We start from the raw sequence: 23747 nt of genomic DNA, 5'->3' as shown, positions 1-23747 counted from the left end.
CAATCTTGTCCCTGACATCCTTGGAGAGCTCTTTGGCCTTGGCCATGGTGGAGAGTTTGGAATCTGATTGATTGATTGCTTCTGTGGACAGGTGTCTTTTATACAGGTAACAAGCTGAGATTAGGAGCACTCCCTTTAAGAGTGTGCTCCTAATCTCAGCTCATTATCTGTATAAAAAGACACCTGGGAGCCAGAAATCTTTCTGATTGAGAGGGGGTCAAATACTTATTTCTCTCATTAAAATGCAAATCAATTTATAACATTTTTGACATGCATCTTTCTGGATTTTGTTGTTGTTATTCTGTCTCTCACTGTTCAAATAAACCTACCATTAAAATTATAGACTGATAATTTCTTTGTCAGTGGGCAAACGTACAAAATCAGCAGGGGATCAAATACTTTTTTCCCCTCACTGTAATGACATTATGATATCAAAAGCATTGACATGTGGTATACCTCAAAGAGAGCCATGTTCTTGCCATCGTAGTAGTTTCCTCGGTCATGGTCAGTGTTGTTGATGAAAGGGCTGCTCTCTCTGGGAGTGTTATCTCCTGGGAGCCAACAGAAAAGGTGACAGCGTAAGATAAGACATACCTCTACTGTACGATGAAAAACAAAAGTATACCCAAACACGCTTCAGCCCAGCTTAAACAAAAAAGGGGAATCAGGTGCTCAACTGAGGGACTTGAAATTCAAAAAACATTCCATACACCAGCATACTTCGACTTGTGACTAACAAGGAGAATAAAGAAAAAGGAGCATTCTCTTTCTAGTAAATCTGATCAATTTATTGACGGAACAGACAAACAATAGGCCTACGTTTGGCATGAAAAGCCTTCAGAGCCTTGAGTAGAAAAAGGCACCTATATACCCTCGCAGGGGAGTGTCCCACTAGTCATGTCAATCAAACATGTCAATACTGTCAGTAGTAGCAATTAGACAGGTTATTCAAACAAGAGTATGAACATCATTCAAGATTCCTACACATACATTCCACTTGAATAACAAAAGAAAGACATAAAAGAAGAAAGACTTATTTACAAAAAAGATGAGAAAGAGAGCTGTTCAGTCAGACCCTTTGGCTCAACGCAATCTAAGCGCTCGATCCAAAGTGCCTCTAACAATTTCTTCACAATATTGCCCCCTCTGGAGGAAAGAGAACTTTCCAAACCATTGGGGGGGACCTGGGAGCCAGGTACAGGGCACAGGAGCAGGATTCGGGAGCCCACTGTGCACGACGCGGACTATGATATTGCAACCCCTCCTAAAGCATATCAGGGGACGGTTAGACGCAAAGTCTTTGAGCGAGGGATTACTCTGGAGAATGTGTCAGTGTTTGTAGGCCCGCGAACCAATTTCACTCACACACCAAAAAAAAAATGTGTAACTCAATCGGGGTCTCAACTTACTGTTGAGAGTTAGAATAATTGGTGCAATTTCGAAATTTGGTTGTGCATCAGCAGTCATTCAATTAGCCCATGTCAGATACATTTATTTAGATTGGTAAATTAGTCTAGCAGCCAGCTATCTAAACTTATATTATGCTTGGTTGAATTACCAAGCAGGTATTACCGTCATGGTATTTTTGTGCATTCAATGCATTGAAATTGCCATCGATAAAATGCAATTGTGTTCACTGTCCGTAGCTTATGCCTGCCCATACCATAGCCCCACCGCCACCATGGAGCACTCTCTTTACAATGTTGACATCAGCAAACTGCTTACCCACACGACGCCATACACATGCTCTGCAGTTGTGAGGCCGGTTGGATGTACTGCCGATACTCTTTAAAACAACGTTGGAGGTGGCTTATGGTAGAGAAATTAACATTCAATTCTCTGGGACAGCTCTGGTGGACATGTATGCAGTCAGCATGCCAATTGCATGTTCCCTCAAAACTTGAGACATCTGTGGCATTGTGTTGTGTGACAAAACTGCACATTTTAAATATTTGGCCTTTCACTGTCCCCAGCACAAGGTGCACCTGTGTAATGATTAGGGCTGACCCCAATTAGTCGACTGGTCGATTGTTTGGTCGTTAGGCTGTTGGTCGACCGAGATTGTTTTAGTCGAGCAGTAACAAATATATATTTGCGCCCATCTCAGTGAACTAATCCATTGTGGAAGCCTACACTAAAAGCCAATTTATGCTTGATCCGTAAATGTGGCGGGAGCATCCATATGGAGGGTGTGACAATTGTGGAGCCTCCAGAGGCATGCAGAGGCCAAATCGAGCTCCATACCGCATCGCCATGCGCCTCCCAAATTTTCTAACAATGAGGAAGGCTCTGTATAGCTCCGCATTGACATGATTGGTTGACGGTAGGTGGAGGTGGTACATCCTGTAAAAAACACACACTCCCTTCCTTGACAAAAGCTAGTATGAATGCCCTGACTTCTGCTGGCCAATGCAGACGTCAGATTGACCATGCTCCCAGATGCACAATGCACTTCTCTCTCCAGAATGCGCTCTCTCCCGCCAATTTGTGCACATTCATTGTTTCATAACTTCATTGTGTGAATTGTTTGCGTTTGATTGTTAGCGTATATCAATTCCCCATTACATATATCACCAGTAGTACATTTACTGTTCATTCCTACAATTTCTAATCTACAATGTTTGTTACTTTGATTACGGTAATTTCTGTTAATGCATTCAATATTATCATACCAGTATTCACGTTATCATTGTAGGAGTGGACACATTGTAGCATAGGTTGTGCACTCTGGAAACACTTGTGAGAAACTTGGTTTATTTCATTCCATTTACGGGTTTTGTCAATTTAGCCATTATTTTCTGTGTGGAGCGCTCCGGTCAATGTTGAGTAAGGATGCACACGCATAGAAGTAGGCCTTAAGGCTACCTGGCCTGCGCGCAAATGCAGGGATACAGTGCCCCTTGTCGAGGCACAGATCTGGGGAAGGGTACCATAACAATTCTGCAGCTTTGAAGGTCCCCAAGAACACAGTGGCCTCCATCATTCTGAAATGGATGATGTTTGGAACCACCAAGACTCTTCCTAGAGCTGGTCACCCAGCCAAACTGAGAAATCGGGAGAGAAGGGCCTTGGTCAGGGAGGTGACAAAAACCCGATGGTCACTCTGACAGAGCTCCAGAGTTCCTCTGTGGAGATGGGAAAACCTTCCAGAAGGACAACCATCTCTGCAGCACTCCAACAATCAGGCCTTTATGGTAGGGTGGCCAGACGGAAGCCACTCCTCAGTAAAAGGCACATGACAGCCCGCTTGGAGTTTGCCAAAAGGCACCTAAAGACTCTCAGACCATGAGAAACAAGATTATCTCGTCTGATGAAACCAAGATTGAACTCTTTGGCCTGAATGCCAAGCGTCACGTCTGGAGGAAACCTGGCTCCATCCCTACGGTGAAGCATGCTGGTGGCAGCATCATGCTGTGGGTATGTTTTTCAGCGGCAGGGACTGGGGGCTTAGACAGGATCGAGGGAAAGATGAACGGAGCAAAGTACAGAGAGATCCTTGATGAAAACCTGCTCCAGAGCGCTCAGGACCTCAGACTGAGGTGAAGGTTCACCTTCCAATAGGACAACAACCCTAAGCACACAACCAAGACAATGCAGGAGTGGATTCGGGACAAGTCTCTGAATGTCCTTGAGTGGCCCAGCCAGAGCCTGGACTTGAACCTGATCGAACATCTCTGGAGAGACCTGAAAATAACTGTGCAGCAACACTCCCCATCCAACCCGACAGAGGTTGAGAGGATCTGCAGAGAAGAATGGGAGAAACTCCCCAAATACAGGTGTGCCAAGCTTGTAGCATCATACCCAAGAAGACTCTAGGCTGTAATCGCTGCCAAAGGTGCTTCAACAAACAAGGGTCTGAATACTTATGTAAATGTGATATTTCTAAAAACCTGTTTTTTCTTTGTCATTATGGGGTATTGTGTGTAGATTGATGAGGGGAAAAAACTATTTAATCAATTTTAGAATAAGGCTATAACGTAATAAAATGTGGAAAAAGTCAAGGGGTCTGAATACTTTCCGAATGCACTGTATAAATGTGCCCATTTGGGGATCAGATAGTATTTCTGATTGGCTTAATGGTTCTCAAAGTAATGTTTTCTTCACCTCAAACAGCAAGCAAACAAAGTCTGTTTTTACATCCATTGAGAATTACAATAGTTCCTCAATGTACTTGAAAAATCTTTCCAGCTCTCTCCCTTTCGATAACCACTCAGCGTGAAAGGGAAAAATGTCTTGCTCTGATCCAGGGGAAACGTTTTAAAATAGGCCTACCTGATTACTTATCAGTGCTTGACTTGGACTGAAAAAGGTTTTGGTACTCATTTTGGGTGCTGGTGCTGTTTATATATGGGTGCAGAAGCTTCACAATAGATTTGAGCTAATATTCGATAAGAGGAACAGGAGCTCAAGCAGCAGAAAATATGAGGTGCCGGTATTCAGCTCCGGTGAGCTCCTGCCCAAGTCAAGCACTGCTTCTTATCCCTTGCGCAAATAGCCTACAGCTGTGTCTGTCCCGAGCTCACTGGCGCAGGAAACTGAGGGCCCAGAATATTTTATACAATGTTGCAAGTTCGCTAGCGCAAGCTTCAGGGCCGGACCCAAATTAATAGTTGATACAATGTTTCAAGTTCGTTGCAGACAGGCCATGTGTAGCCAATGTGATTTATAGGACATTTATTTTTAAAATCAGGATATTTTCTACCTGCAGGCTGCAATGTTTTTAATTTGTTGGCTTTATGTAGGCTATTTTTAAATAGTTGGCAAAGGCAATAGAAGTTACTTTTTAGCTTAGTATCATTTTAATTTTTATTAAACACATGACAATGATTTTGAGATATGAAGACATTATTATAAATTAAACTTCACATGTGCATATGAAAACCATAACTGGCACGCAGATCAGTAGAAATTGTAAGATAAATTGGCATTCCACATGAGAAAAGTTGCAGACTCCTCGTGTATCCTATTACCGGAAACTTCTGGAGAATAATGGCAGAATCTGTGAAAGCCAGCAGGAGCGGGAGGAGAATAGTTGGGTCAGGTTAAGTTTTTTAAAATTCTGGTTATCTAGATCTCTGGCGCCCTCTTGAGGCATTTGTCTTATTTCATCAAACCGTAAGCTTAAAGCATCAGACAAGCTCAATGTATATAGTTGATTTTATTAAAACACATTGTAAATACAAGTTTAAAATGTAGACCAATCGATTGGTCGAAAGAACAGACTACTTTTGGTCTACCAAGAATATTTTTTTTGTCAGGGTCAGCCCTAGTTACATTTTACATTTTAGTAATTTAGCTGACGCTCTTATCCAGAGCGACTTACAGTTAGTGAGTGCATACATTTTCATACTAGTAATGATCATGCTGTTTAATCAGCTTATTGATATGCCACACCTGTTAGGTGGATGTATTATCTTGGCAAAGGAGAAATACTCACTAACAGGGATGTAAACAAATTTGTGCACAAAATCTGAGATAAATAAGCTTTTTGTGCATATGGAAAATGTCTGGGATCTTTTATTTCAGCTCAGTAAACATGGGACCAACACTTTACATGTTGCGTTTATATTTGTCTTCAGTGTAGCTGTAAAACTGCTAATTTTTCCTCTACGCCCCATGGCAAAATTAGTAGAATTGCATGAAATGAGTTATACAATTGCTAAATGTTCTCTCTGCCCCATGGCAAAATGTGTAGAATTGCAGCTAACTTGCTTTAAAAAAGGCAACATTTTATCTACGCCCCATGGCAAAATGTGCAGTATTGCAGGAAATGACCTACAACAACTGATAAAATAAAGATAATCGCTGTCACGAGAGGGGCCGCTAAAATGTTTTGCTCGCAAGGGGTGGATGGATCTGGGTATGCAGACCCACGAGACACTGTGGCTCCTCATCACGAGTTCCAATTTTTTGTGGCCCTCGCCCCCATCAAAGTTAGAAAGTGTGAGAGGGCTTCTAGGCCTCCTGCATGGGGGATGTTTGTATAAAGAATTTGAACATCCATTGTTGTGGGTTCGATGAGGAAATCCCTCTCATTTTCAGTAATCCAACCATGGACTAAAGCACTGTTAATATATGCATCAATTTCACTCTTAATACAATCCGTAGGGCTTGCACGTAAGGGGACATAGAATTCTCATAATGACTCATAATGGCCATGTGATATCGTTAATAACTTTGTACCAAAACAGCGCCCCCCCCCCTTATCAGCAGGGAAAACTACAAGATAAGTGATTTTGTAGACCTTTGAGTGCTACAACCTCTTCTGCAATGAGGTTACCTTTAGAGAAGTTGCCAGTAAGCATAAATACTCTAAGGTCATTTTCAACTAGGCAGCTATATGTGGCAATAGAAGGGCTCAGATTAAAGAATGGTGAAAGGGTAGACTTTTTGAAACGGTTAGGATTTCTCACTCCCTGACTGGTTTCAATATCAGTATTCACCTGATTTCTAAGAACAGTGTCACTGTGACTCAAGACGGAGTTAGAGGTGAAGAAATGCTTAAATTCAGTTGTCTAAAGAATCTGTACGTTTCTGTCTTTTGAATCACTATTGATTTCCTGGGAGTTTTTCCACTTGACCAAAGTATTGAACATTTTCAGTCATACTTTTCTTAGGAAACAATCCATATTCAGTTGTTCACTTTGCCCTGCTACGGATCAAGAAGAAGTAATCTCCAGTGTCTTGTTGATTGTCATTGCCATGTGTCCTGTGGGGTTTTGTGCCTTTGTCTGCGCGACGAAGGCTGAAAAAGCAGCACAGTCTGTAACCTTCAGGACCTCAGATGACCTTCCCCTCTCAGATTACCATATGTACTCTGTTCTGCTCCAGTGTGTCAGCGCCAGCGGTGCCTTTGAAGGCTTATGTGGCTCTTCACACCGACAGACGTTTCACTGTTTAACTGCCAAAGTGCTGATCTCTGTTAAAATGCTCTGATACAAAATCAGGAATAGAACGACAGCAGCATTGCATACTAGAGAATTCACACCCCTGTAGCTGAGTAAATGTTATGGCAGGGCAGCCTGCTGGTAGCACGCAGAAGGCTACTGGAATCAGAGCAATCATGTGCACCGGATGAGGCTGCTGACGACACTGGTCAATGAGACTGACACGAAGGTCTGCACTGTGGACATCCTGTACAGTATGATATTCAAACTACCTTGAAACAACTTTCTCTTTGCAATGATATGTTTTCTTCCCATGATTGCTCCCCCAACTGGCTAAGACGAGAGGTGCTCACCAGTGTCTTGTCATACTACTGAGGAAATGTCATCTAATGTCATCATAATGAACCATCTAATTATAAAGTGCAGCCTAGTATTCAAAACTAAGAGCAGACACTGTTCCATAAAGGCGTTTCGCAATTATGCCATTTATCATTACAATGTATCATCCATTTCAGAGACTTCCTTGTAAATTAGATGTGATGTTACATCCCAAGAGGGTTTCAATTAAGAGAGCACAATTTCTCAAGCATTGGATTCTTTTAATTCCTTTGCAAGCCATAGTTAGTTTGCCCTACAGTAGTCTACCACAGTCGCTGTGTCTAACGCCATGAGTTTGGCAAAGCGAGACTAACACACTACAGACAATAGACACCCAGCCGATTGTAAAATGTGCTGGCTGAGGAAAGCAAGGCATTCTTTCGAAGAGAAGACAAGGGCAGTGTTAGAACCATCATCACCATGTACTGGCTGTCTGCGCTGTTCATTACACAAACAAGGAATGCATAGGAATCAGTTGTATTAGACTACAACGATACATTAGACAAAGGGGATCTGACACTGTGTAGAGAAGAGAGGTGGACAGGTTCAGGTTCATGCATTCATTCTGGGAGATAATCCTCTTGATTTACGTTAGTTCCATTGACAGAGATGAACAGCGCTGAATATGCAGTAGCAGTACTTGGCAAATTGCCATTGGCTTAAGTGAATAACTTCAAGGTAAGAATCTCAGAAACTAGGAATATTTTAACTCTTATGTACACAAAACGGTTTCTCCCAAATATAAAAAATGTGGCTGATTTAACAGACATTTTCAATATTTAAAGCCCCCTGAGTGTTTACTAAATGCCAAAACATCCCTCCACACAACAACACAATCTCATCAGGTAGTTTGCTAACAAGGAACTACAGTAAGTGAAGCATTGCAGCCTCTATAATAATAAATGACAATGAGATCTATTTATAACTCGTTAAGCCGCCACAGTGGCAGATTCATACGCTGCCTAGCCCAGCACACCTGAGCCTGAAGGTAAGATGCACAAACACACAGAGAGATATGAAATCCCTATATTTAACTCGTGTGGGTCCTCCCAGCACCACAGATTAACGACTACAATACACAAGGACAGACAACACATACCTGTACATACAGTAAGTACATCATGATGGCGTAACCATCACTTCCACAACAAGAGAAACAGCTGTGGTCATGACCAAAAGTCTTAATACAGATCAGACGAATATGCAAATATGTCTAGCCTGATTATTTCCTAAGGGTTCATCACAAAGAAGAGCTCACCTGATCGCCGTGAACCCTCCCCACGCTCCATGCTAGGGGGGAGGTACTGCTGGAGTCCCACAACTCTTCCAGTATGCTACTGCAAACCTCAGTAGAGTAACAGACCTCAGTCTGCTCTGCCTAGCCCCACTTCCACAGAGTTGACTTGAATCTGTGTAACGCAGCACTCTATGAATATCTGTCTATCTGTTCTGCAATAGGTAGCTTAGCATCTTTGGTTTAGGTAGTAGACAGGCAGGTATCCATGTCTGTGGTACCCTGGGATTCAGCTGTTCCAGCCCTGTGAACTGTGGACATCCCTACTCTCCTGTCCGGTCTGGGCACTCTGTGGGAGGCAGTGGAGCAGCATCAGCCCTTGAGCTCCTGACCCCTCATCCGCTCACTGGAGGGAGGGGTAGAGGGGGGGAAGGGGAAGAGAGGGAAAGGTAGGGGGAGGGTGCAGCTTTAAAGCTGCAATATGTAACTTTTTGGGTGACCCGACCACATTAACATAGAAATGTGTGTTATAGATCTGTCACTCTCATTGAAAGCAAGTCTAAGAAGCGGTAGATCTGTTCAATGTGCGCCATTGCTATGCTTCCCGTTCTTAAGATTTGTTTTTGCGTCTTTAACTTTCAGTTTTGTACACCAGCTTCAAACAGCTGAAAATACAATATTTTTGGTTATAGAAAATATATTTCACAGCAGTTTAGATGGTACAATGATTCTCTACACTATACTAACTTGCTTGTTTTGTCACATAAACTGAAATTAGGCAAACTATTAGAATTTTAGAACCCAGGAACTGGCGGAGCGATTGTGCATCGTTAAGTTACTGTAGGTGAGCTACTGCACCTCTCTGTGCCCTGAAACACAGATTAATGAGTTTACAGTGCATTCTCCTACGCATATACACACACACACACACCGTACACTCAGCTATTAGCTTACCATAAAAAGTGTGTACACAGTATGCAGCTTGCAAAAATCCTCAAACATGTCCAGAACAAATTCAAGGAAACGTACAGTATTATACAGAGCCATGAATGCATGGAACTCCCTTCCATCTCATATAGCGCAAGTGAACAGAAAACCTGGTTTCAAACAACACATAAACCAACACATCATCACAGCATAACACCTCTCCCCCATGTGACCTACTTGTTGTGTGTATGTACTGAAATGTATACTGAACTGAGTTACAGTTCCTATAAGGAAATCAGTAAATTGAAATAAATGCATTAGGTCCTAATCTTTGGAATTCACATGATTGGGAATACAGATATGCATCTGTTGGTCACAGACACCTGTGTAGATCAGAAAACCAGTCAGTATCTGGTGTGACCACCATTTGCCTCATGCAGCGCAACACATCTCCTTCGCAAAGAGTTGATCAGGCTGTTGGTTGTGGCCTGTGGAACGTTGTCCCAGTCCTCTTCAATGGCTGTGTGAAGATGCTGGATATTGGCGGGAACTGGAAGATGCTGACCTACATGTCGATCCAGAGCATCCCAAACATGCTCAATGGGTGACATGTCTGGTGAGTATGCAGGCCATGGAAGAACTGGGACATTTTCAGCTTCAAGGAATTGTGTACAGATCCTTGCGACATGGGGCCGTGCATTATCGTGCTGAAACAGTCAGTGTTGGTGGCGGCTGAATGGCACAACAACGGGCCTCAGGATCTCCTCACGGTATCTCTGTGCATTCAAATAGCCATTGATAAAATGCAATTGTGTTTGTTGTCCGTAGCTTATGCCTGCCCACACAATAACCCCACCGCAACCATGAGGCACTCTGTCACAACATTGACATCAGCAAACTGCTCGCCCACACGACGCGATACACATGATCTGAGGTTGTGTGGCCAATTGGACGTACTGCCAATGTCTCTAGAACAACGTTGGAGGCGGCTTATGGTAGAGAAATGCACATCAAATTATCTGGCAACAGCTCTTGTAGTCAGCATGCCAATTGCATAGTCCCTCAACTTGAGACATCTGTGGCATTGTGTTGTGTGACAAAACTGCACCTTTTAGAGTGGCATTTTATTGTCCCCAGCACAAGGTGCACGTGTGTAATAATCATGCTGTTTAATCAGCTTCTTGATATGCCACACCTGTCAGGTTGATGGATTATATTGGCAAAGGAGAAATGCTTACTAACAGGGATGTAAACAAATTTGTGCACAACATTTGATAGAAATAACCTTTTGGGCGCATGGAAAATGTTTAGGATCTTTTATTTCAGGAAGACCCAGAGTTACCTCTGCTGCAGAGGATAAGTTCATTAGAGTTACCAGCCTCAGAAATTGCAGCCCAAATAAATGCTTCACAGAGTTCAAGTAACAGACACATCAACATCAAAATCAAATGGTCAGAGGAGACTGCGTGAATCAGGCCTTGAAATGCTGCAAAGAAACCACTACTAAAGGACACCAAATAGAAGAGACTTGCGTCGGCCACGAAACATGAGCAATGGACATTAGACCGGTGGAAATCTGTCCTTTGGTCTGATGAGTCCATATGTGAGATTTCTGGTTCCAACCGCCGTGTCTTTGTGAGACGCAGAGTAGGTGAACGGCTGATCTCCGCATGTGTGGTTCCCACCGTGAAGCATGGAGGAGGTGTGATGGTGTGGGGGTGCTTTGCTGGTGACACGTCAGTGATTTATTTTTAAATTCAAGGCACACTTAACCAGCATGGCTACCACAGCGCCGGAGAAGATGGCTGCCGTTTTACAGCCCTCTAACCAATTGTACTATTATGTGTGTATTTTCCACGTTATTTGTAATTTATTCTGTACATAATGTTTCTGCCATTGTCTATTATAACCACAAAGAGCTTCTGGATATCAGGACAGCGATTACTCACCTCGTATTGGACGAAGATTTTTTCTTCAACAAGTCGGACGCAAAGGATATCCTACAGACACAAGGCCCAAATCACCGTCATTCGCATGAGAAAGAGACGGCGATATCATGGACGTAGGTCGGGGTGCCTTGTAAGGATCCGACGGCGAGCGAGTAAACTGCCTCTTCCATTAATCCTATTAGTCAATGTTCAATCATTTGAGAATAAAATAGATGACCTAAGATTACAGTTATCCTACCAACGGGACTTGAAAACTGTAATATATTATGTTTCACTGAGTCGTGGCTGTACGACGACATGGACAACATACTGCTAGCGGGATATACGCTACATCGGCAGGATAGAACGGTGACTCCGGTAAGACAAGGGGTGGCGGTCTGTGTATATTTGTAAACAACAGCTGGTGCACAAAATCAAATACTAAGGAAGTCTTATGGTTTTGCTCGCCTGAGGTAGAGTATCTTATGATAAGCTGTAGACCACACTATTTACCAAGAGAGTTTATCTATATTTTTCATAGCTGTCTATTTACCACCACAAACCAATGCTGGCATTAAGATTGCACTGAATTAGCTGTATAAGGCCATAAGTGAACAGGAAAACGCTCATCCAGAGGCAGCGCTCCTAGTGGCCGGGGACATTAATGCAGGGAAACTTAAATCAGTTCTACCTAATTTCTACCAGCATGTTAAATGTGCAACCAGAGGAAAAAAAAACTCTAGACCACCTTTACTCCACACACAGAGATGCATACAAATCTCTCCCTCGCCCTCCATTTTGCAAATCTGACCATCCTGATTCCTGCTTACAAGCAAAAACTAAAGCAGGAAGCACCAGTGACTCGGTTAATAAAAAAAGTGGTCAGATGACGCAGATGCTAAGCTACAGGACTGTTTTGCTAGCACAGACTGGAACATGTTCCGGGATTCTTCAGATAGCATTGAGGAGTACACCACATCAGTCACTGGCTTCATCAATAAGTGCATCGATGACGTCGTCCCCACAGTGACCGTAGGTACCCCAACCAGAAGCCATGGATTAGAGGCAACATCCGCACTGAGCTAAAGGGTAGAGCTGCCGCTTTCAAGGAGCGGGACTCTAACCTGAACGCTTATAAGAAATCCCGCTATGCCCTCCGACGAACCATCAAACAGGCAAAAAGTCAATACAGGACTAAGATTGAATCGTACTACACCGGCTCTGACGCTCGTCGGATGTGGCAGGGCTTGAAAACTATTACATACTACAAAGGGAATCACAGCCGCGAGCTGCCCAGTGACACAAGACTTCCAGACGAGCAAAACTACTTCTATGCTCGCTTCGAAGCAAGCAACACTGAAGCATGCATGAAAGCACCAGCTGTTCCAGATGACTATGTGATCACGCTCTCCGTAGCCAATGTGAATAAGACTTTTAAGCAGGTCAACCAACATCCACAAGGCCACAGGGCCAGACGGATTACCAGGACGTGTACTCCGAGCATGTGCTGACCAACTGGCAAGTGTCTTCACTGACATTTTCAACATGTCCCTGACTGAGTCTGTAATACCAACATGTTTCAAGCAGACCACCATAGTCCCCGTGCCCAAGGACACTAAGATAACATGCCTAAATGACTACCGACCCGTAGCACTGACGTCTGTAGCCATGAAGTGCTTTGAAAGGCTGGTCATGGCTCACATCAACAACATTATCCCAAAAACCCTAGAACCACTCCAATTTGCATACCGCCCCAACAGATCCACAGATGATGCAATCTCTATTGCACTCCACACTGCCCTTTCCCACCTGGACAAGAGGAACACCTACGTGAGAATGCTATTCATTGACTACAGCTCAGCATTCAACACCATAGTGCCCTCAAAGCTCATCACTAAGCTAAGGATCCTGGGACTAAACACCTCCCTCTGCAACTGGATCCTGGACTTCAGGTAAGTAACAACACATCTGCCACACTGATCCTCAACACGAGGGCCCCTCAGGGGTGCGTGCTCAGTCCCCTCCTGTACTCCCTGTTCACCCATGACTGCATGGCTAGTCACGACTCCAACACCATCATTAAGTTTGCCGACGACACAACAGTGGTAGGCCTGATCACCGACAACGGTGAGAGCCTATAGGGAAGAGGTCAGAGACCTGGCCATGTGGTGCCAGGATAACAACCATTCCCTCAACGTGACCAAGACAAAGGAGATGATTGGGACTACAGGAAAAAACATAGGACTGAGCACGGCCCCATTCTCATCGACGAGGCTGTAGTGGAACAGGTTGAGAGCTTCAAGTTCCTTGGTGTCCACATCACCAACGAAGTATCATGGTCCAAACACACCAAGACAGTCGTGAAGAGGGCACGACAAAGCCTATTCCCCCTCAGGAGACTGAAAAGATTTGGCATGGGTCCTCAGATCCTCAAACAATTATAAAGCTGCACCATCGAGAGCATCCTGACTGGTTGCATCACCGCCTGGTATGGCAACTGCTCGGCCTCCGACCGCAAGGCACTACAGAGGGTAGTGCGTACGGCCCAGTACATCACTGGGGCCAAGCTTCCTGCCATCCAGGACCTCTATACCAGGCGGTATCAGAGGAAGGCCCTCAAAATTGTCAAAGACTCCAGCCACCCTAGTCATAGACTGTTCTCTCTGCTACCGCACGGCAAGCGGTACCGGAGTGCCAAGTCTAGGTCCAAAAGACTTCTCAACAACTTCTACCCCCAAGTCATAAGACTCCTGAACAGCTAAATCATGGCTACCCGGACTATTTGCACTGCCCCCCCACCCCCACCCCATCTTTTTACGCTGCTGCTACTCTGTTAATTATTTATGCATAATCACTTTAACTCTACCCACATGTACATATTACCTCAACTACCTGGTGCCCCCGCACATTGACTCTGTACCGGTACCCCCCTGTATATATAGCCTCCCTACTGTTATTTTATTTTACTTCTGCTATTTTTTCTCTCAACACTTTGTTGTTGTTTTATTTTACTTTTTTTATTAAAAAATAAATGCATTGTTGGTTAAGGGCTGTAAGTACGCATTTCACTGTAATGTCTACACCTGTTGTATTCGGCGCATGTGGCCAATAAAATGTGATTTGATTTGATTCTGCAGCGATAAGCCATCCCATTTGGTTTGCGCTTCGTGGGACTATCATTTGTTTTTCAACAGGACAATGACCCAAAACACACCTTCAGGCTGTGTAAGGGCTATTTGACAAAAAAGGAGAGTGATGGAGTGCTGCATCAGATGACCTGGCCTCCACAATCCCCCGACCTCAACCCAATTGAGATGGTTTGGGATGAATTGGACCGTAGAGTGAAGGAAAAGCAGCCAACAAGTGCTCAGCATATGTGGGAACTCCTTCAAGACTGTTGGAAAAGCATTCCAGGTGAAGCTGGTTGAGAGAATGCCAAGAGAGTGCAAAGCTGTCATCAAGGCAAAGGGTGGCTACTTTGAAGAATCTAAAACATATTTTGATTTGTTTAACTATTTTTTGGTTACTACATGATTCCATACGTGTCATTTCATAGTTTTGATGTCTTCACTATTATTCTACAATGTAGAAAATAGTAAAAATAAAGAAAAACCCTTGAATGAGAAGGTGTGTCCAAACTTTTGACTGGTACTGTATGTATGTAAAGTCTGTCTGTAATGTATTTTTTCTTACGTGTCGGACACCAGTAAAACTAGCTGTCGCCATTGGCGTCGGCTAATGGGGATCTTAATAAAATCCTATAGTCTTGTGCACTTTTTACATTTAACAGTGCAAGGGGAAATAATTATGGAGTAGCTGACAGAGATGACATGAAGGAGTATTCCATTCACACCAAATCAAACAGCAAAGTCAATAGACTGCTGAGTTGTCTGGCATCAAAATAACATGGTGACTTTGAAAAGGTCTGCCTTGGTGATGACCAGCACATCTGATGTCATATTTCACTTTACACAGCACACTATTAGATGGGGTACTACTTATGTTTCAATGTAAAGCTCTATCCCACTTTATTGCATGCTATGTAGAGCCTTGCCAGAAGATGTCCCTGTTTCACAAGAGCTCTAATTCAAGCATTCAGAATGAAAGCTTATTGGACAATATTTGCAGCCAGCTTGATCAGACAGTTGCAGACAAACTTCTTCAATTAACCAACAGAACTTGAACTAAACTATCCATGAATGAATAGTGGGTGAAAAAGTCAGGGAGAGAGATAGAGCACTTGTGACGATATGGACTACAGCCAGCCAGCACCATCACTTGGGCTTCTAGTTCTCAAAGGTGTAATTTCTCCTCTTAGTTGAGTATTCTCAACTCCATGATATATACATCACATCCCAATGGAGTTGAGTGGCGATAAGATTTGGGGGAGTGTACCTCTGACTACATCGAGTCGGTATCAGTCAATACTTGTAAAAATGTCCATTCTTTAATGCGTACCTTGTACCTATGTTTGTCCTGTGTAAAGGACTTATTTTCTTTGAGTGTTACAATCCGTAGTTTTTCATAGAAACATTGCATTCTATGCTCCTTCTCTGTTAAATAACGGTTCCCTTGGCAGAGGTCGCATAAAACTATACTTTTATCAAAAACTATGGATTGCAGCACCCAAAGAAAATAACGTCTTTACACAGGACAAACATACTCTAGGTACAAAGTACGCATTAAAGAATGGACATTTTTACTAGTTTCGACTGATACCAACTCAATGTAGTGGGAGGTAGCCTACACTCCGCCAAAACTCATCGGCACCCAACTCCATTGTATCGTGGAGTTGAGAATTCTCAGCTATTCTCCTCTAGGCCTATTAATTCCCCATTCATGGACTAAACCATTCCTGTTTGAAACTAATATGACTTGTCAATTTATTATTTATCTGTCTGTGTTCTTTAGGCTGTGTAACATTTTACAAATCCAAGTCCTCCTATGTATAGACAATCCATAGTCCACTTTTGTTTTAGTGTTTAGCATTTGTTAACGTTTAGCCTACATTCATACTTTCCTCCATACGACCATTGCACCGGTTCCAATCCAAGAGCCAATACTGTTTAGTAAACTCCAGCGGGTGCTATGGTCAGAAAATAGAGCTCTTTGACCTTTGAAAGAACAACGCATTTGCAGAAAATACCTCATCCCTACTGTAAAATATGGTGGTGGATCTTTGACATTATGGGGCTATTTTGCTTCCACTGGTCCTGGGGCCTTTGTTAAGGTCAACGGCATCATGAACTTTACCAAGTACCAGGACATTTTTACCAAAAACCTGGTTGCCTCTGCCAGGAGGCTGAATCTTGGCTGCAATGGAATCTTCCAGCAAGAAAATAACCCCAAACACACCTCAAAATCCACAAAGAAATGGTTAACTCACCACAAAAATCAACATTTTGCAATGGCCATCTCAGTCTCCAGACTTGAACCCAATTGAAGACCTGTGGTTTGAATTTAAGAGGGCAGTCCATAAGCGCAGACATAGGATATCAAGGATCTGGAAAGATTCTGTATGGAGGAATGGTCTAAGATCCCTCCCAATGTGTTCTCCAATCTCATAAAACATTTTAGAAAAAGGCTCAGTGTCATTATCCTCGAAAGGGGAGGGTCCTGGAGTATAGAAAACAGGGGATCCAATAATTTTGACCCCTATCTTTTTGAGATGTAGTTTTTGTTTTGTTGAACTAATCTTTTTCTGAGCAATTGTATTAGTATACAATAATATCATTTTATAAAATGTTTTGAGCATACAATCTCAGTATGTGTGTTATTTATTTTATAGTATTTTTTGCTTATCTTTATCAAGGGATCCAATAATTCCAGACCCCACTGTACATCCCTTTTATACAAAGACAAAAACCTGCTATCTTTACCATGCTGTCTTCTTTATACCACCTTTTCTTTATATCTGAAAGGTGAAGCTGGGAACAAACCGGGTACATTTAATTCGGCCAACAGAGGTAGTCATGATTTCTGTTTTTTCTTTAAAGATTCTGCCATACGCCTCTGTGTAAACCGAGCCATAAAAAACATTTCCCAGGCTTTGGGATGACGCATCCCAGGCTTTGGGATGACGCACACTTGGGGGAAAAAAACAACATTGGGCTTACACAAAATTAGCACAAGTAATCGAGTATTTCCATGGAGGCTGCTAGCTAAATATGCTAATGAACGCAAACGAAAATAAATGAATTGCAAAGACTGGCAATCCAGCTCATAAAGTTATACAGTTGAAGTCGGAAGTTTACATACATCTTAGCCAAATACATTTAAACTCAGTTTTTCACAATTCCTGACATTTAATCCTGGTATAAATTCCCTGTCTTAGGTCAGTTAGGACCACCACTTTATTTTAAGAATGTGAAATGTCAGAATAATAGTAGAGAGAATGATTTATTTCAGCTTTTATTTCTTTCATCACATTCCCAGTGGGTCAGAAGTTTACATACACTCAATTAGTATTTGTTAGCATTGCCTTAAATTGTTTAACTTGGGTCAAACGTGTCGGGTAGCCTTCCACAAGCTTCCCACAATAAGTCGGGTGAATTTTGGCCCATTCCTACTGACAGAGCTGGTGTAACTGAGTCAGGTTTGTAGGCCTCCTTGCTCGCACACACTTTTTCAGTTCTGCCAACACATTTTCTATAGGATTGAGGTCAGGGCTTTGTGATGGCCACTCCAATACCTTGACTTTGTTGTCTTTAAGACATTTTGCCACAACTTTTGAAGTATGCTTGGGGTCATTGTCCATTTGGAAGACCCATTTGCGACCAAGCTTTAACTTCCTGACTGATATCTTGAGATGTTGCTTCAATATATCCACAGAATTTTCCTTCCTCATGATGCCATCTATTTTGTGAAGTGCAACAGTCCCTCCTGCAGCAAAACACCCCCACAGCATGATGCTGCCACCCCCGTGCTTCACGGTTGGGATGGTGTTCTTCAGCTTGCAAGCCACCCCCCTTTTCCTCCAAACATAACGATGGTCATTATGGGCAAACAGTTCTATTTTTGTTTCATCAGACCAGAGGACATTTCTCCAAAAAGTATGATCTTTGTACCCATGTGCAGTTGCAAACTGTAGTCTGGCTTTTTTATGGCGGTTTTGGAGCAGTGGCTTCTTCCTTGCTGAGCGGCCTTTCAGGTTATGTCGATATAGGACTCGTTTTACTGTGGATATAGATACTTTTGTACCTGTTTCCTCCAGCATCTTCACAAGGTCCTTTGCTGTTGTTCTGGGATTGATTTGCACTTTTCGGACCAAAGTACGTTCATCTCTGTGGAAGTTAAACAATTTAAAAAGGCAATGCTACCAAATACTAATTGAGTGTATGTAAACTTCTGACCCACTGGGAATGTGATGAAAGAAATAAAAGCTGTAATAAATCATTCTCTCTACTATTATTCTGACATTTCACATTCTTAAAATAAAGGCCGGAGCTACCGAATGTCATTTTTGGTGAGTTTGGACATTTACAAGCAAATGTGAATGAGATACATTGGGCAAATGAACAAAGTTTTGACACTTGCTTGTCTGAAGGAAGAACAGTACTGGCTCTGGAGCAGCATGTGTACACACTGTGTCTGTGTGGAGTCTGGAGTCACTAAGGCAACGGGCCTGCCTGCTTTGCTCTGAGAAGATGAGGGAGGAGCAGACAGGCCGAGAACAGAGAGGAGATAACACAAGAATCAAGCTGTACAGATAACTCATCCGAAGTGCTTCTCAAACACATCTCTTCACAATATAATGCACCGTTACCTTATTAATTCAGCCACATACTTAGGTATCTAGCAAGTTAAACTTAGGGGTCGCATTAACACAGAATTCTTTGTTTTTCACGCAGGAAAAAAAATATAAAAACACATAAGAAATATCTTGCTGCGTTTTGTAAACGCATATCTAAAATGCTTCTTATTGTAATTTCTACTCGGCATCAGAAAATGTTTGTGCTTCACGAACGGGCATTGTATCAGCAGACAGCTGATACACGTGGTATACACTGTCCAACAAAATGCTTACTTGCAGGTTCCTTCAACAATGCAACAATAAGAAATAATAAAATATAAAGAATATGAACACTTTGCCTGTTATTGGACTAAATGTTATTGTCCAGGGAAGGGCTATGCAATTGCCTTATGTATTTAACGCAGTCTGATTCAGGCTGTGGAACGAAGAGGGGCTAAGGCATAAATAATGCACATGCTTCTGTGAGCGGTCCCATGCCGCTCAGGCATTTAATCATCTTCAATAAATTCACAGTAGCCTACAATGACGCAAGTCATTTCTGTTTCATTCACGCATATTAATCAATGGACCTTTATATTGGAATACATTTTAATGCCCCATGACCAAAGTCAAATTCTAAAACTGAAAAAAAGGATGACTGACAGTCTGAGCCTGTTTTTCCTGAATGAAAGAACAATTAGAAAAAAAAGTAAGTAGAGAGCTTTCAAGCATTACAAACATCCTTTTCCTGAATGGAGGATAGCTTCCGTGTAAAAAGTGCTCCAAACTTTCCACTTGCGTCATGATCTTTTGACATCCTGTACACCACAAAGCATCCAGGATGTGAACCTGGAGGAGAAGGAGATTGTAGGAAATGGAACACTAGGGCCTACGCAACAAAACAGCAGGCAGGCAACAAACATACCCTCTATAGACTATTTTTCTCTCTGGTTCCTCTCTCGGAGTAACCTAGATCCAGTAATACATGTTGTTATCTGGTCCAAGCACATGAGATACAGCTACAAGATACAGCAGAGCAGACCATGTCTACAGTATATGATAACCTAATCATTGACATAATGTAAGAAAGAACATACAAGCCAGACTGACATTCCCTGCTCTGACACAGTTGACCATGGTATCATGTAACACAATGCAGAAGACTATAATATCATAAGAACTATGTTCAATTACTGTAAACAAGATACTGTATATCCAACCTGGGGTCACTCAGAAAAAAAATACTGTATGTCATCAACCCAGAAGGAGAAAGGCAAAACAAAATGAGAGCAACATTGTCATGAAAGGCTATGTGAATTACTAGCTAGCAACAGGTGAACATTAAATGCCATCACATGCATATGCAGACAGCATGGCACGGCAGAGGACTTTGTGTTGGGGCTCTGTATGGCGCTCTTATTGTGACAAGCAGTGACAAAGTTGTATGCCCTGAGGGTATACTTATTGAGAAAGACAGTGGGCCAGGCCTACACATTCTTAACAAGCTTGAGGATGGGTTGGGCGTTGGCCTGTGGTACTCTGAACAGGATTTAAACAGCCTCATGAGTCACTCATCTGTATTGAAGTCACTCTCTCACTCATCTCTCCACAGAATAAGGGGAAATTAACTACAGTAAGTCAGTGCGGACTGCGGAAACAACAGATCTTGCTTAAATTAATAGGAGAATCACATTGTAAACAAACTGAGGTTAGCCTGAATGTAACCACAGGGGTCCCTGGGTCTTCTCTCTATCTCTAGGAACACAGACACAGAAAAACAGATGGTAATCTCATCCTAGTCCCAAGGGAGGGAAGTCTGACCTTTTATTGCCTCTGCCAATAGAGGAGGTAGTTTTCAGAAAAAAATGAAGCAAAGTCAAGTCAAAATGATTAGCATGTAGCCTACCATGATACTGTAGCTCAAATTTGGCCATCCTAAATGTCAAAACAGCAAGTAGGCCTAACTCTTCCTCATTCATAAACACAATTATGAATGACAGTGCTAACTATCCTTTCTTATCCAGACAAGCAACTCACACTGCCTCAGACTCTGGCTCACTGAATTTAACAGAGAATCAATTATTTATAAAAAGATCTGTCACCAGTATTTTGCGGAGGGGGCACTCCGACTGGACCAGGCAAAGACTACCCCCCCCATTCTCCCTAGTAAGTGGTTCCTCCCAAGGTGCACGTAGCAAAGAGATGCCTAGGGAGGACATTACATTCTCTAGTCTAGTGCAGTGGTTCTCAAACTGGGGGTTGCAAGAATGTTTTGTGGTGGTCGCAAGTATGAAACTGAATGGTAAAAATACTTATTTTTCATACATATTTTAATAGGTTATATACCATTTGTATTTTAGATGTATACCTTTGTCTATTTGATCTGGAAACTAACATAGGCCTATGGTATTGTACCAAATTGTCTCAAAAACATCTTATCTCTGCTTCAGAACCAAAAAGTTGCACGTCTTGACTGTTGACCAGTGACCAGTCATCAGCATTGGCGTGCAGAGGGGCACACATAACCAGATTATTGACCAGAAAGCACTGGTTTCATTTTCTCTGGTTTTGCCTGGCAAAAATAGTGTACGTTTCTACTATCGATATAAAATACAGTTTAGCAATCTGCTACGGACGCATCTTTGCCAGAACAATAAGCTACCTGCCGATTTCATTGGTCATTATGATATTTCAGACAGGCCTAGTTTAGGTGGCTACTGGCTATATGTTTAATGATAGCTGTAACATCACAATACCTTCAATACTTATGGGATGAAGAAGTAACATTCTGGTGAATTTATTATGATATTTGTGAGGAAGAAAAAGGCTAAAGACAAACCATGCTTTCCATCCGAACCTGCAACCTCCGCTGCATACAAGTAAGCAGTATGATCCTGCTTGCTCTGGACTCCAGAGAAGTGACATGATACCCCTATTAGATATTGGCTCCTAACATTAATTACTTTCAGCTCAAAATGTAGTTTATTTCTGTATCTTGCATTTTTTAAATCCATCACCGTTATGGCTGTAATGACAGGCTACATGGGGGATTGGAAGTGATGCAGACAATTACATTGATGGAAGTTAAAATCCATCTGCAATATTAAAGCTGATCTACCCCCTAAAAAAATATATATTACTTGTGAGGCACAGCTGAGTGAGCATACATTGAAATAATTTGCTTTTTATTTTTATGTTACTGGGCTGATGGTGCCTGGATCTGATGGTCAGTCTCAGCGGAGGGAGAGAGCAGCAGACTGAGGGTCCGCCTCAACATCCCTCCGTTCTCCCTTTCCTCCACTGACACTGACCAAAAAGGGACACTGTCTTCCAGCTGATGGTGAAACTCGAGTCGCACTACATTATTTCTGCCTCATGCACAAATTCATGTTGTTACTCCTATGAACAGAGAAAGTGAAATGTTCTACGATATTAAAAAAGACCCAAGCCGCTAATAATAACAACAACAACAACAACGCAAGCCTATCGATACACTTTCCTACTCATTCATTACATTTTACATTTACATTTTAGTCATTTAGCAGACGCTCTTATCCAGAGCGACTTACAGTTAGTGAATACATATTTTTTTTATACTGGCCCCCCGTGGGAATCGAACCCACAACCCTGGCGTTGCAAACGCCATGCTCTATCAACTGAGCTACATATTACAGCTACAGTGCTGGTTATAGCGTGAGTGGAAGGAGGAAGAATGCACATTTTAGTGCTTAAATAGCCTAAGTGTTGAATACAAAGTGTTGACAGTGCTGAGTAAGAACTTAAACATGAACTCACTCATAAAAACAGCAGCTCTTCGCTGTATTCGTTGGCAGTCTCTCTGCTGTCATGGTTTAAAACGTTTTTAAATCTCACAGTATCCACTTTGCTGTAGCTTTTTTTTGTGCCTGCTATGTTACTACAGACAAATCTGAGCAATCCGATTGGCCAGCGGTAGACGTATAGTGGACTTGATTTGCTCTCCGGGACCGCAGATTTGTACATTCAGACACATGAAATGGTTTAAAAATCGGAACACTTAGACCTACCCGGCGTGCGGAGCACCTACCGCCAGAGTAGGGGTGGGCGATATGAGCTAAAATTCATATCACGATATTTTCCACTGTCCAGACGATATCGATATGATATCACGATATATGACGTAAAAAAATATGAATCACATTTTAATATCCCTTCTTGGTTAAATTATATTAGTTAAGGAAAAATATGTATTTGAACCTTATATAACCAGAAAGAGTGAGGCATTGGACCGTATGGACCTGAAAAGTTTTTATTTGTATTGTGCAAACATGCATTCCGTAAACATGAGGTAGGTAGGCCTATATATATATATATATATAAATTAGATATTAAGTAAAATTAAATAAAAAATAACAGGAGATAAAGAAAATAAGGTAATTACAAATTCAAATACGTGTGTTTGTTTTGGCTACGGTCCGTAGATATGTAAAAAAACTAACCGTTTGAAACTAAACCTTTCAAGCCTCAACCATCAATTATCAACAATATCAACAAATCTTCACTAGAACTTTCTTCACAAGTTCCGTGCCAGGAATACCAGCATGTTGACTGTTTCTGGCTTTAGTGCTGCCCTGTGACATGTCACCACATTGCCCCCAGTGCTGAATGCCCTCTCAGAGGGG

The 23747-nt window shown here is 42.3% G+C and overlaps 1 protein-coding gene across 2 annotated transcripts in view; it reads right to left on the bottom strand.

The window, feature by feature from the left end:
* The window catches only part of LOC121580968 (solute carrier family 12 member 7-like), a 95401-nt gene that overhangs the window by 45490 nt on the left and 26164 nt on the right, over positions 1-23747 (bottom strand). For both annotated transcript variants that reach the window (XM_041896208.2, XM_041896209.2), the window contains exon 2: positions 457-551. In XM_041896208.2, coding sequence (XP_041752142.1) covers positions 457-551 — 95 coding nt within the window. The remainder of the gene's footprint in view (positions 1-456; positions 552-23747) is intronic.

Source organism: Coregonus clupeaformis, chromosome 14 (assembly GCF_020615455.1).
Source record: "Coregonus clupeaformis isolate EN_2021a chromosome 14, ASM2061545v1, whole genome shotgun sequence".
NCBI lineage: Eukaryota > Metazoa > Chordata > Actinopteri > Salmoniformes > Salmonidae > Coregonus > Coregonus clupeaformis.
This window is presented reverse-complemented; position numbering and strand designations above follow the sequence as displayed.